The 15,447-nt window shown below is 45.4% G+C and overlaps 1 protein-coding gene across 8 annotated transcripts in view; it reads right to left on the bottom strand.

Annotated features, from left to right (window-relative positions):
* The window catches only part of MYPN (myopalladin), a 163,563-nt gene that overhangs the window by 18,285 nt on the left and 129,831 nt on the right, over positions 1–15,447 (bottom strand). For all 8 annotated transcript variants that reach the window (XM_075934920.1, XM_014574681.3, XM_006125268.4 and 5 more), the window contains 4 exons: positions 14,802–14,881; positions 13,607–13,733; positions 11,340–11,547; positions 10,476–10,641 (listed from right to left, as the gene is read on the bottom strand). In XM_075934920.1, coding sequence (XP_075791035.1) covers positions 10,476–10,641; positions 11,340–11,547; positions 13,607–13,733; positions 14,802–14,881 — 581 coding nt within the window. The remainder of the gene's footprint in view (positions 1–10,475; positions 10,642–11,339; positions 11,548–13,606; positions 13,734–14,801; positions 14,882–15,447) is intronic.

Below are 15,447 nucleotides of genomic sequence, written 5' to 3'. Positions count from 1 at the left end.
CCATTTCTTAGGAAATTCTGAACTTCACAATTTTATTCTGATTCAGAATGAAACAAAATCTCAAACATTTTGAATTTCCCTAGTTACGGAAATTCTATCCTCAGTCCAGCTCTCATAAGAACAGTATTCCTAAAAGGTACACCAAGTACACCACTTACTTCACCCATATGGACTATCCTGAGTAGCAGGGCAGCGGGGTAGTGGGTTACATGCACACCATCTTCCCACTGCAGAAAAGATCTTCAGGCCTCATGCAAGCCAGCACAGAAAATAAGCTTGCTGGCAATAGAGGGATGAGCCAGGTGAAAGGGCTGACATTTCATGTTCATGTGGATTCATTCATCTTAACATTGTAGGTGGCTGTGGTTAGATTTATAATAGGTAGAAATAGCAGCTGAGTAGGGCAGGACTCATAGAACAGGTCCACATTTCTGGCCTTGGGTTATGGTGGGGCATACGACCTCTTTGCTCCACCACACAGAGATTGGACAAATACTCAGATTTCCTCTGGATGTTGTGAATTTCCCCTCCCGCCCCAAGTAATTAAAAGTGAGGCAAGCCAGGGCAAAGCTCCATCCTGTTTTTAACTACTTAATGGAATAGCCAGCAGGGACCCAATGACTCCATGTTGAACTAATAGTTGGATTTAATTCAAACATTACATTGACCCAACAGATTTACGAAAGAATAAGAATTCTGGCAAATAAATCATCACATATAATTAATTTCTGAGCTAAACAAAACCAAGGAAATATTTTATAGCAGATTTTCTTTTTTCAGCTTGAAAGCTTGAGATGTATTTGAGCCAAAAAGCTGGATTCCAACCACTCCTGAGTTTTAGAAATGTGACTGAAATCTGTACCTGGTCTTGGGTCCAAATTTTGCTGTCAGTTGTTATCTTTCATGTGCTAAACCAGTACTCTAGATCTGAACTTCAGGGCATTAAAAATCACAATCTCAATATTCTAAGAAGTGAATGCAGGAAAAAAATGTATCTACATGTTAACAAACTGCAGCACAGCCCTGACAATGGTTGCATCTGTCCTGGCCTGCTGTGTAATCGCATAGTGCTCCGAGAAAGTATGCACAGAGGACCATGTGGCTGCCCTACAAATATCAAGGATAAGTACTTGTGCTAGGAACGCTGTGGACGTTGCCTGTGCCCTTGTAGAGTGTACTGTCAGTGGAGGCGCGGGTCTACCTGCGCTGTCATAGCACTCCTTAATGCAGGAAGCAATCCAGGAGGATAAGCATTGGGCCAAAACCAGTGAGTCCTTCATCCTCTCAGCTATTGAAATAAAACATTGTGGAGATTTATGGAACTCTTGCCTCCTTTCTATATAGAACACTAGGGCCCTTCTAACATCAAAGCAATGTAGGGCTTGTTCTTTAGTTGAGGCCTGAGGTTTTGGGAAGAATACCGGTCGGTAAATGTCTTGTAATATATGGAATTTAGAGACTACCTTTGGAAAGAAGGCCGGGTGGGGACGCAGTTTAGCCTTGTCCTTAAAGAAAATTGTGTACGGGGTCTCCGGAGTGAGGGCCCTCAGTTCCAAGACCTCCCTGGCACAAGTGATTGCCATCAGGAACATCACCTTCAATGACAAATGTTTCAAAAAGCAGGTGGCTAACGGCTCCAAGGGTGCCCTCATGAGACCCGTCAGGACCACACTGAGATCCCAGGGTGGTATCTTTCATAAACCACCTTACTAGTGCTTTTTTTTGTTAAAAAAAAAAGTAAAAAGTGCCAATACTCCAGGGGAAAAGTTGTTGAGCTCTGACTGGAGGTGCCGGTACTGTTACAAAAAAAGCACTGTGCTTTACCATTGTATTAGTGAACATGGACCTGTGACCCTCCCCAGGGTGAAAGGCTGCAATTGCTTCAGTGGGGACGTAGTGAGGCCTGAATGTCTAAGCAGTAGTAAATAGTCTAAAATTAGAGGGTTGTGGCACGCATTGGGTTTATCTCCTTTTGCTCTGTCTATAGGGCAAAGAGCCTCCACTTGGCCTCGTACAGTGTTCTGGTGGAAGGTTTTCTACTCTTTAGCAACACCTTCTGTACTTCCTGCAAGCAAAGTTGCTCTAGGCCTGTCAACCATGCAGGTTGCATGTCACTAGGTGGAGGGCTGGTAGGTTCGGGTGGCACAGCCTCCCTCCTCCCCAATCCTGAGTGATCAGGTCTGGGACTAGTGGCAGCCTCACCGAGTCCTCCACCACTAACTCTTATAGGGCGGTGAACCAGTGTTGGCGAAGCCACATCAGTGCCACCATGATGACCTCTGACCCAAATCGCCTGACCCTGATGAGGTCTTGTGAATTAGCGAGAAAGGGGGAAATGCATATAGCAGCTCCCAGGGCCACTGTATGTGTAGTGCATCCCTCTGACCACTCTATTCTCCATGTTGGGGTAGAAAGGCCCGGCATGCCAGCCTGACCACCCTGAACTCATTGACATTTATGTGTAGGGAACTCAGCCCCAGGGACCAGGTACCTTGAGTCCAGAGGATTCCCGTGTGGGTTCCCCAGACCATGTCTGATGCATCCACGTACAGCTGCACTGATGGGCTCTGCTTGACAAATGGGACCCCTGCACATACCGTCTCCTCCTGACTCCAGCAGTCCAGTGAGTGGAGCACCGACTCCAGCAGGGTAACCACTGAATCCAACAGTGACCGTGCCGGATTGTGGATGCTCCTCAGTCACCCTTGTAGGGGTTGGAGCCTTAGCCAGGTGCACATAGGTGCAAGTTGCCATATGGCCCAGCAGCCTCATACATGTCCTTGCTGTGGTTATAGGGGACCTCTGGAGGTCTTCAATCATCGAGTTCATAGTCAGAAACCTGCCTCTGCACAGGGACACTCTTTCAATGGTGGAGTCCTGGCGCCCCCCCCCCCCCCAAACTCTATTACCTGTGTAGGGTCGACAGTGGACTTCTCATTTATAAGGAGACCTAGCTCGGAGAACAGCCTCCTAGTCACTGCAATATGGCTTATTACTTGCTCTCGAGATGTCCCCTTATCAACCAATCATCCAGGTAGGGAAAGACCTGGATCCTGAGGCGCTTCATAAAAGCTGCTACTGTGACCATACATTTGGTAAACGCTCTCGGTGCTGTGGAGAGGCTGACTGGCAGGACTGTAAACTGAAAGTCGTCCTGACCTACTGTGAATCTGAGAAACCTCCTGTTGATGGGTATCACTGCAATATGAAAATATGCGTCATTTAGATAGAGGGCAGCGTACCAGTCTCCTTTCTGTAGGGAAGGGATAATGGAGGCCAAGGTGACCATCCTGAACCTTGTTTTCCTTATGAACCAGTTCAGGTTTCTTAGGTCTAAGATAGGGTATAGACCCCCTTTTGCCTTGGGAATAAGGAAGTATTGGGAGTAGAAACCCCTTCCCCTGAATTCTTCTGGAACAGGATCGATCGCTCAGAGGTGAAGAAGTGTAGACACTTCCTGTCTTAGCAGAATTTCATGAGAGGGGTCTCTGAGGAGGGACAGGGATGGGGCACGTGGGAAGAAGGGATGGAAAGGAAGGGGATGACGTAACCCTTTGCTACCAGGTCTAAAACCCATTGGTCGGATGTTATCTGGGACTAGCATGGTAGAAAAGGGACAAACAGCAATCAAAAGGGGGTGATGGAGGTGTGACTGTCATGCTGTCCCCAAGCGTACCCTCAAAATGAAGGCTTGGGTTGCTGGCTCAGAGGTGGGGCAGATCCCCAATCTGAGTTGGATCTTGAGCCCCTGCGCCTGCTTGTAACTGGGTCGTTTCGACAATTATTATGGCTCCTCCTCCAAATCTACATTGGAAGGGCCTATCATTTGAGAGGCCTTCTCTGAGGAGTTGGGTGTGGATCCCCAGAGACTTCAAAGTTGCTCTAGAGTCTTTAAGACTATGGAGCTTTGAGTCTGTTTGGTCTGAGAACAGGCCCGCCCCCTCAACGGGAAGGTCTGTAATATATTCTGCACCTCTGAAGGGATGCTCGACACTTGGAGCCATGCATTTCTTCTCATTACTATAGCTGTGGCCATCCAGGGCAGCATCCAGGGCCGCCTGTAGCGCTGTTCATGCAACTGTTCTGCCCTCCTCTGTTATAGCCCCAAATTCTTGCCACGACTCCTGTGGGAGACAGTCTTTAAATCTGTCCATGGTGTTTTAGGCATATCTATCCAGCATTGCCTGCTGATTGGCGATGTGGAACTCAAGACCCTCCCATGACATAGGTCTTCCTTCCTTGGGCTCCTTAGATTTGGGTTTGGGCCCTGGGGAACCCTGGCACTCCTTCTACCTGGTAGCCTGCACTACCATTGAGCTGGAGGAAGGGCGTGAGAAGAGGTGTTTGTGACACGCCTGGGGGACAAAATAGCACCTCTCCACTCCCTTTTGTGTGGGAGGGATAGAGGCCAGGGTCTGCCACAAGGTTTTAGACAGTTTGTCTACCATTTTTTTGAGTGGTAACGCCACTCTGCCCAGAATGGCTACCGAGAGGATGTCCACCATAGGGTCAGATTCCTCCTGGACCTCCTCTGCTCAGACTTCCAGGTTAGCTGCCAATCTCCTAAGCAGATCATGGTGTGCCCTAGCATCCATTAATGAATGTGATGGGGCAGGGTCCGCTAAGGCCTCATCTGGCAAGGAGAACGATGATTCTCTAACCCCCAGTTGCACTTCCACCTATTCTGCCATCTGTGACACCGCTGTCACTGGGGGTGTCACCTGGCCTACCTCTGATGGAGGGGCTGTTGCCCCAGGACCTTCCCCTATGACTGGGGGTCTTACTAGGTCCTTGTCCCCTGGATGGCTCACCTCTGATGGGGGGGCTCTGTGCAGGGGAGTTGCTGAGAGGACGCTCCCCTAGTGTGATGACCCGGACAACGATGACAGGAGAGGTGGGCCTTGAGCCTGATGGTATGCCCACGGAGTCTAGAATGACCACTGGGGATGTGGCTGTCACTGGGGGGGACCAAGTGCACGTATCCGCAGGGCTTCAGCACTGCGATCTATGATTGGTGCGGTAGCAGTGCCAGGACCTCAACCTGTATGAGGACCTCACCGAGTATATGAATTGGGATTGGTCCTGCCTAGAGCAGGGGGCTGGACTTGATGACCTTCTGAGGTTTCTTCCAGCTCTATGATTCTATGATTCTTTGATTCTAATTCAGCCTCTGATCTAATAAGTAGTCAGAGGCTCACCATGAGGGACCTGCAGATGTATGCTCCCTCTGGTGCTGGGCCATGGCTGTCTGTTTCCCTCTGTGCACCAGGCCCGGTGCCAGTGGAGGCATTACTGGTATCTGGTATCGGGGTTGGATGCAGTTGCTCCATTGGGACCGGATGGTGCGGCATTGCCGTGTTTGAGTATGCCGGTGCCGAGGGAGGCAGAAGGGAGGACATATACACGTATGGTACTGGAGCAATCTGCAGCACTGGGCCCCCGATGCCATCCACAGAAGTGTGGGCATTGGCTGTGCTATGATTGCCAATGCCAGTGTCAGTGTTGGTGCCAGAGCCTGAGCTGCTGCTGTTGTCAGTGACGGTGTTGGTGCTGGTGTTGGCACTGACACTGGTATTGGTGCCAATGTTGGTACCTGTGCCAGTGTCGGTACTGTAGCCATTTTGGCTTCCCGGAGATGTTCCTCCACCTCCGGGTCAGTGGACGGCCACTCCGCCCCACTACAGCAGGTACTAGCAACAAACCCCCAAGTCAATAGTCCAGGGAGCCCAGCCTTGGTTCCAGGCAGGAGACAGATAAACAGTCAGTTCAGAAGCCCTGTCCCTAGGGCAGGGCCGTGCAGCAGACACCACAGTTATAACCAAGAGTTCAGTGGCCCAGTCCTTGCTTCAGGCAGGGCAGTGACAAAACACACAGATAAGGAGCCCTGGCCTTAGGTCAGGGCGGGGCAGCAAATAACATAGTTATCACAGTTCAGAGTGCCTTGGCCCTGGTTCAGGGCAAAGGCAGCAAACAAACAGTTTGGTAGTTTTAGAAGCTCAGGCCTTGATTCAGGCAGGGGCAGCAAACACCCAGTAAGGGGCCTTGGACCTGGTTCAGAGCGGGGCAGCAAACAAAGTTATAACAGTTCAGCTGTTGGTTGGCGGCAGGTTGTCTCCTAGCTCAGGAGAGGTGCAGGCTGCAGTGGTGGAGAGGGGGAAACTGCCACCCAGTCAGTGACACAAGCTCCTCTACTCCAGTGCATCCCAGCCCAGGGCCCTAATAGGAGCAGTATGGACTGAAGTCTGAAACGTACAGACCTGAGGCACTTAATAGTCCTCACTATTCACTGGGCCACTTCCTTTCTCCTTCTCAGTGTGTAACTGGGCATCAGACCAGTCTCTTGAGGGTTCCAGGGTTGTTAGGTCCAGCTGAGGTCCAGGGGGTCCAGTGCAGGCGGCCAGGCCAGTCCTCGGGATCAGGTATGGCTGGAGGTCCAAGCCAGTCCTTTCCCCTTGCAGGTCCAGTGGGCCCAGCCAGTCAGGCATTGCTGGAGGTCCTGGCCAAACCTCAGCATCCCAGGCACAGAGTGCCGGGCAGGCCTCTCATCCCTCTGGAAGCTGGGCCCAGACTGAGTTCCCAGGCTGGGCTTTTATAGCTCTGGCCCCGCCTCCTGGTTTCCTGTCAGGTGACTGGGCAGGGTCAGCTTCAGCCCAAAAAGGCTCTACGGTATCACCCATTGACTTGGAGCCCGTGTCAGTACTGGTTCAGATGAACCCGGGGCAGTTCGCGGTGCTGGAGATGGTGGTCTTGGCACCTGTGGTGCTGAAGCCTCTGCCTCAGGGGAGGTCAGTTCGATGAGCTCCTGTGCTGCACTGAAGGTCTCCAGGGTTGATGGACAGCGGAGTTCTTTGAAAGCACCTTCTGGTACTGGATTTTCTCTCCATATAAGGCTATGTCTTCACCTTGATGGTACTGGGACATCCCAGAGTGCCTTTGAGGCCAAGTGCCCCTCCTTAGGGTGCACCTTGTGGCCATGCCTCTCTGGGGATCTTCCCATGGCATTCTTAGCTCTCCTTGGTACTGGGGACTGTGACCAGTGCCTGGAGGCCTTCCAGGAGGTGGTCTGGTGCCTAGACGACACCACCGAAGTCTCCCACACCGAGGACGGTACGCTGTGCACTGATGGAGCCCACTCTGGAGCCGGCGGCTGTAAGGCAGACTCCATGAGGATAAGCTTGAGCCTAGAGTCTCTCTCGTGCTTAGTCCTCGGTTTAAAACTCCTGCAGATGTTGCAGCTTTCTGTATGGTGGACATTTCCGAGACACTTCAAGAGTCATGCAGATCCCTGCAGGGCATAGGTTTCAAGCACGGCGCACACAGCTTGAATCCCCGTGGCCCTGACATCCCCTCCCCAGCCAGGGAGAGGCCGATGGGGAGAAGTCCTCCCTATCTAAAATTATTTACAACCATTAATGAACTACTAATAAACTACTATTAACACAATACTCAAGAGATAAGCGGAACTATGTACAGACTAAGGGTAAGGACTGCCAGCCTTAGCAGCACTCCAACTGCCATCATGGGCAGTAAAAAGGAACTGAGGGGGCGAGGGGCTAGCAGGGGTATATATGCACCGATATGCTGGCACCACTCCAAGAGGTTCCCTGGCTGGCCCAACAGATACTGCTAAGGGAAAAAGCTCCAGAATCCATGCACACGGCATGTATGGAATGGACATGAGCAAGCACTCGAAGAAGAACATGGAGACGACGCTTCCTGACTGCTAGATCCTGCTCTGCTAATCCCTTCTATGGCAGAACTACCATCTTCTGGGAGAGATCAAATTTGAGCAGCCAACTTCTGCCTCCTATTCTCCCACTTTTAGCTACAGACTCGAGTATTCTTCTCTGTGTACTACTAGCATTTGGGGAACAGGAATGAAGAGGATTTAGAGTGAAAAGGGGCAGAATGTGCATATAACTGAAGGAGTGGGATGAAATAAATAAAAGCTATCTGAAAGGAAGAACTGTTAGGCTGTGCACTAGTGTATTAAGAGAAAGGGTGAAAGCACCATCTCTTGGGATATTTAAAACTAGACTGGACAAGGCAGTGAGGAACTAGACAGAACCTATATAGTTTTTCATCTTTAGCTTTTGTTTTCCATTTAATTAATTTGTCATTGGTTATAATGAGTTAGACTTATTATTACTTATGCCGACACTGTAGAGTATTATATTTTAGTTCACTATGTAAACTAAGATGTAGCTCATTTGTGAATTTCATATTTGTACAATAATCACCTAGGCTACGTCTACACTGCAATGCTATTTTGGGATACTGGAGTATCCCGAAATAGCAATCTCAAATCTTCACCGCAAGCCTGTTATTTTGGGCTCGCTATTTCAATGTCCCTGTAAGCCTCATTGCACAAGGAGTAAGGGACATTTCGGAATAGTGGGTTATTTCAAAATTTGGTACTGTGTATACAGCGTCAAAGTATGAAATAAGCTATTCTGAACTAAGATTGAAATAAGATAATCAATTTGCATAGCTCAAATTGCGTGTCTTTTTTCGAGCCACGGTGCAGTGTAGACACACCCCTATAGTCTTAAATCAAATATTTCCCTTTAATCCTAGAATGAGATATTGCTTTAAAAATCTTCTTAATAAAGGTTCAGCATCATTTATATTTTCCCCCAAATCTATCAGTGAAAAGGCAATTTGAAAGATTAAATAACTATTGCAATGATGGATCCCAGCAGCACTTTAATCAGAGATCATGCAGCTGATCTCTTTTAAGTGGAAGCAGAGTCTGAAACAATGCTTCCATTATTGCCAGCTGGAATGGGAAAGAAATCCTGGATGTGGTTATGTAAATACAGTTCACTCAGTTTGCTTAGGCCTGCTAGATATTCAACTAATGAATGACGGTTATCATAGAATCATAGAATAATAGGACTGGAAGGGACCTCAAGAGGTCATCGAGTCCAGCCCCCCGCCCTCAAGGCAGGACCACGCTCCGTCTACACCATCCCTGACAGATGTCTATCTAACCTGTTCTTAAATATCTCCAGAGAGGGAGATTCCACCACCTCCCTTGGCAATTTATTCCAATATTTGACCACCCTGACAGTTAGGAATTTTTTCCTAATGTCCAATCTAAACCTCCCCTGCTGCACTTTAAGCCCATTACTCCTTGTCCTGTCCTCAGAAACCAAGAGGAACAAATTTTCTCCTTCCTCCTTGTGACACCCTTTTAGATATTTGAAAACCGCTATCATGTCCCCCCTTAATCTTCTTTTTTCCAAACTAAACAAGCCCAGTTCATGAAGCCTGGCTTCATAGGTCATGTTCTCTAGACCTTTAATCATTCTTGTCGCTCTTCTCTGTACCCTTTCCAATTTCTCCACATCTTTCTTGAAATGTGGCACCCAGAACTGGACACAGTACTCCAGCTGAGGCCTAACGAGCGCAGAGTAGAGCGGCAGAATGACTTCACGAGTTTTGCTTACAACACACCTGTTGATACAACCTAGAATCATATTTGCTTTTTTTGCAACAGCATCACACTGTTGACTCATATTCAACTTGTGGTCCACTATGACCCCTAGATCCCTTTCCGCCATGCTCCTTCCTAGACAGTCGCTTCCCATCTTGTATGTATGGAACTGATTGTTCCTTCCTAAGTGGAACACTTTGCATTTCTCTTTATTAAACCTCATCCTGTTTACCTCTGACCATTTCTCTAACTTGCTAAGGTCATTTTGAATTATGTCCCTATCCTCCAAAGAAGTTGCAACCCCACCCAGTTTGGTATCATCTGCAAACTTAATAAGCGTTTGCCCATTGTAACCAATTTGGCTGATGTGGGGTCACAAACTGTGTTAACCCTAAATGCATGAAGGGTTACATGAGTTCTGTTTTAAAAGCAAAACTGACATAAATATAAAAGAGAAGCTAATTTTTAAATATAAAATTATATTGTTAAACTGGAAAGGTCATGGCAATGAAGTGCTGATGCCTATTTTGATAGGATGCACTGAGCAGCAGACACGGAGGAGGTGATGAGGAACTCAAAGGCAGGGGAAATGAAATTCATCCTGGTACGACGGCACAATTCAAGGTGCTGCTTAAACTCTTCATGGATGGGTTATATATTGCCAGAAAGGCTATAGGTGTTTCACAACTGGCACCATGTAGCAGAGAACTGAGTTAGGGTGAATACAGGAAGGGGCAATAGAATCTGTGATATCAGCAACATACTTCTGCAACTGGCCTAAAGACTCTGACACTGCTGTCCTAGACCACTGGCTGAAGTAGTGGCTTTGGGGTGTAGGGAGTTCTGCTGCACTTCTGCAGTCTGATCCCAAATTAGGGAAGTGGATTTCATTCCCTCATCCTTTCCCTTAAGCTTTAGGTTTGTGAAATGAATTTCATCTAGGGAGAAGACAAAACCTGCTCTGACAATAAAACTTTTGTGCCAACAATCAGTCCAGTCTGAAGAGGACATTAATTTGTGAGTGACTGTACAGTACCTCATTCTTTCTCTGTTTGCAGGGATGGTTTCATTGTCTTTCTTCCAGAAGAATACTGGTGGAGGCATTCCAACCACTCTGCCTTCTAATCTGACTGGGTGCCCTTCAGGTACCCCACAATTCTGCAACTTCTCCAGGAACACTGGGGTTTTTTTGACTTCCTTTGCTGGAAAGGAGGAGGAACAATTAGCGTGATCAGTGGCTTTATTTGGTGTTTTGCACTGAACCATGTGGAAACAAACAACCCAAAATTGATTCCTATGACATCTTTAACAGGCCATGATTTTATTGTCTAATGAAGGATTGGTCAACCTGTTTAAGATAAAAAATCCTTAAGGGAATGTACTGAAAATCATATGTAGAACTGATTTTTTCTATTGATGAATATACATATGGGGTCCAAATATAGTACCACTAAAGAAAATGAGTGCTACAAACATGGATTTTAACAGTACTTTTTGCCATGGCTGCTCAGGTCTCATCAGGCTTATTTTTAAATAATAAAACAATAACTGACATTATTGGGAGGACATAGAGTATATTTAAAACCCAAAGCTGGGGGAGGGATCAAGAACAGCTGTGTATGAAGGCAGGGGGCTGAAAAAGATTATGGATGAGTACACAGAGGTTTCCACATAGATACTGTATAGGAACACATGGAATGGCTCTACAAAGGAAACTCTGGATTTGATTGTCTTCCTTACATCACTTCCTTCAGCACTGACTTCAATGGAGTTATTTCTGAAGTACACTGGTGTGAGAGGACACCCAAGCTCAGTGCATGCAAAGTAAAAGATACAAGTAATTATAGTATCATTCTTTATATAATCTTTTACAGTATTAGAAACTTTAAATAAGTCTTACCTACAACACTAAGCTCCAGATTAAATGAATTTTGTCCTGTTTTGTTGGTTGCAATGCAAGTATAAGTTCCAGCATCATTTTGTGTGAGAGGATCAATAAGCAAAGAGTGGACACCAGTCTCTCTGACCAACATCTTGTGAGTGCTATCTGGTAACACAGGTTTGCCATTCAGAAGCCACATAAGGTCTGGAGTTGGTAACCCACTGACCTAACAGACAATGAAATAGCCAGAGGCAAGTGACAGACTGACAAACAAATTCAACAACCCAATAAATAAAATATCTTGAGATAACATATGAATGATGTATAAGACAATGTAGAATAAAAATTGAGGCCAGAGAGAGAGAGAGATAGCTGTTCTGTTTTGGAAAGTTCCTGTTGATTGCTGTTGCTGATTATTTCCAGGAAAAAAAACTGGTTCCACAAATAAGATTTATAAAAAGTAAATGTTAGTATTCTGCTCATTTTCAGATTGTGATGGGCTGAAATCAAAACACTAGATTTGAACTCAAAGAATTTAATAGGGATGAAAACAACTGGATTCTACAAAACTCACTTGAAACACAGAATTTAATAATGCAGTATGAGGTATTTCTGTAGAAGTCTTAAATCAACATACAACAGAATTTTGTCAGTTAAAATGATTATTTTTATCTCTATTACACTCTATAGGATTGTTCCATTAGATATAGGTAAGGCTGTAAGTCTTTCTCAGAGATCACTAACATCAATGATCCTTCAGTCTGCTCTGTCTGGCCCTCCATACAATTTCTGTCCCCCATGTGGTCCTTAGGCCAAAAAGTTTGCCCACCCCAGTCTAAAGCTTCCCTTCAGTGGAAAGAAGCAAATACACAAATTAGAGAAGGTAAATGGAACCTATCTGGAAGATTAACTGTTATTCTCCAATTCTGGGGAATCCCCAATTTGCCTTTAGGTCTCCACTCTTAGGAGAGCGGAGCTAGAGAGTAACCAGCCTCTGTGGCATGCTCCCTAAGTGAATGCTAAATTATTCCCAAGGAAAATTCATTAGAAGTGGGTGCTGCTGCTCCTCAGAGCTGTGAAACTTCCATTGTCTTCTACTTTCTTCAGGGTAGGGAAGATCTATTTTCTGTACATAGCTGTGTCAGCTCAATTTGTGTATTTATGTGTTGGAGGCTGAGAATTGCCAAAGGTCCCTGGATTCTGCATATATGCCATATCTTTCTTTCTCATATTGGGGTAGACACTAACCACTTTCACCCACAACTCCTCTGAGTTGGAAGCACGAGTTAACAAGTTGGGAATTTTTCTTCTCTTTGCTCTTTAGAGAAAAAGGAAGTGATTGAGGCTTTGTTCTACCCTTCTAAAAGTATTAGTCTTCTAACTATCAATTAAATGCAGTGAGAACCTTCGGATGAACAGCGTACAGCATCTTCAGTTATTTCTGCCCCACTTGTATAGGGGTGTGTGTTCAACACCTATGTATAGAATTAATCAATCACTCATCAGAGGAGCCCTATATCTCTATGGAAGTTCCTTTAGTTAGCTATCCTGCTAAAGAGCTGATAGAAACCAAAACACATATATTTGTATGAACTGTATTGTAAAGGAGCCTTCCAGTTTGGTGATATTTATTCAGCATTTTCATTCCATCTGGCACGTGCTAGATAAAAAACACCTGACGCTCAGACAGGGTGGTAGTAAGAAGTAAGGGTATGTCTACACTACCCTCCTAGTTCGAACTAGGAGGGTAATGTAGGCATACCGCACTTGCAAATGAAGCCCAGGATTTGAATTTCCCGGGCTTCATTTGCATAAGCGGGGCTCTGCCATTTTTAAATCCCCGCTCGTTCGAACCCTGTGCCGCGCGGCTACACGCGGCACGAACTAGGTAGTTCGAACTAGGCTTCCTAGTTCGAACTACCGTTACTCCTCGTGGAATGAGGAGTAATGGTAGTTTGAACTAGGAAGCCTAGTACGAACTACCTAGTTCGTGCTGCGTGTAGCCGCGCGGCACAGGGTTCGAACGAGCGGGGATTTAAAAATGGCGGAGCCCCGCTTATGCAAATGAAGCCCGGGAAATTCAAATCCCGGGCTTCATTTGCAAGTGCGCTATGCCTACATTACCCCGCTAGTTCGAACTAGCGGGGTAGTGTAGATACCCTAAGAGAACAAACACAAGAAAGGCATTAAATATTAGAATAAAATATTGAAAAAAGCCTATTAAAGATCAGGAAGATAGCTACCAGTATGTATATAGAGAAAGTAAGAGTGAATCATGAAAATACCTTACAGTCCAGTCTACAAAGTCGCCCCTCATGAGCTACCATGTCTCCAGGTGCCTGTAGAAAATAAGGCCGGAAAAACCGTTCGTGTAGTGGTTCTTTATCTCCTTCTTGTACACGGGACCTTGTTCTGCAATATAAAACTGCTGTGATGTGTTTGGAAGAAATAGAAATAATTTTCCTAAAATTTGACATTGGGCACGAACTGTAGAAAATGATAAACAGATATTTAAGTAACACCCAAAATAATGACCAGAACAGGCATACAAAGAAAAGCATTAAATACAATATAATATATGTATATTTTCAATTTGTTAGAATTATCAAATGCATTTCTAATATGGTAAGTAAAACTGGATTCCTAAGTGACTCCATATTTTTCTGGTAGGATTATTACTAATCCATCTATTTCCACTACCTCCACTGGCATTATGATTAACTGTAATAATTATCTGGTTTGGGACCAGTCAGTTTCTGAGGGTGCTGGAGCAGGGAGGTAAACCTTTATTGACATTACTGAATTAAACCCCACAGATAGGGAGGTAGAGAAGTACTATTTTGCTAATTTCACTGATGTGGAGAGTGAGGTATGAGGTGGTGGTAGCCAAGTTCTAAAAAATGACTGGTGATGTTGTGTGTTCAAATTGAGGCACATTAAAGAGATTTGATTTTCAGAAGGTGAATGCTCAGCAGTTTCTCAAAAATCAAATCATGTTAGGATGCCTCAAGTCTGGCACTCAAATTCGCTGGCCATTTTTAAAAATCTTGGGTCTGTTATTTGCCTGCATTAGCACAGGAAGTCCATGGCAGAAGCAGAAATGAAACTTGGACCCTTTGGATGAAATCCTGTTCCCTTTGAAGCCAATGGGAGTTTTGGTTTTTATGTCAGTGGAGCGAGGATTTCACCACCAACTCAAAGTTATGTGCTGTAGATTAAAGGCAATCATTCTTCAAACAGCTAAGTGCAAGCTACCCAATCTCTAGAAACTAAATTATACCAAAATCTCAATGAAAAAATCAAAAGATGAGCAGATACTGTTGGGACAGAGAGCAAATTTTACACATAAAATTCTATGGTTCTGGAACAATCAGCATCAACAGATTAAAGTAAATCACATAACCTGAAAAATCTTCTGGGTCACAATGGAAACCCTAGTCCAGCAAAACTGTAGAATTCTGGGCTTGTACTTCATCTTACCTATGAGACTGAGTAATTGTTAATCGGCCACGCGTAGGTATAGTCTGAACCATCAAGTGGCCAGAACAACTGATTCTTCCCTAAAAACCAATGGAAGTAGAATTGGCAGTTAACCACTCATTCAATGCTTCATTATAAATGTCTGATCATCTACAGTACATTACAGAACATATATAATTTAAAAAGTGAATGTACTACAGAGCTTTTATATAATATCTTTAATAAAACAGTACAGGTTGGAACCTCTCTAGTTTGACACCCTTGGGACCTGACCGGTGCCAAACCAGAGAATTTGCTGGAACACAGGAGGTGAATATTGTCTAAGAGCATTACCAACACTTCCACTGCTTACTGGGCTCTTAGAAAACATTTAGGGATAAATTAGAGCTAAATAACAGCATAGAACACTGATACCCAGGACTGGTGGCTATAAACAAACTTTATGAGACTGGGGGAAACTTGGCCACAGCCACAATAAGTGGACATCTGGCTAACTAAAATCACACCAGACCATGGATGTTGCCAGACCAGAGAGTGCAAAACTAGAGCGGTTCAACCTGTATTACTTAAATAACATGAAGTGCCACAAAACAATTTGCAATTTCACATCTTTCAAAATATATTAACATTTAAGGGCCCAGTTCAT

This window comes from Pelodiscus sinensis, chromosome 8 (genome assembly GCF_049634645.1).
Source record: "Pelodiscus sinensis isolate JC-2024 chromosome 8, ASM4963464v1, whole genome shotgun sequence".
Classification (NCBI taxonomy): Eukaryota; Metazoa; Chordata; order Testudines; family Trionychidae; genus Pelodiscus; species Pelodiscus sinensis.
This window is presented reverse-complemented; position numbering and strand designations above follow the sequence as displayed.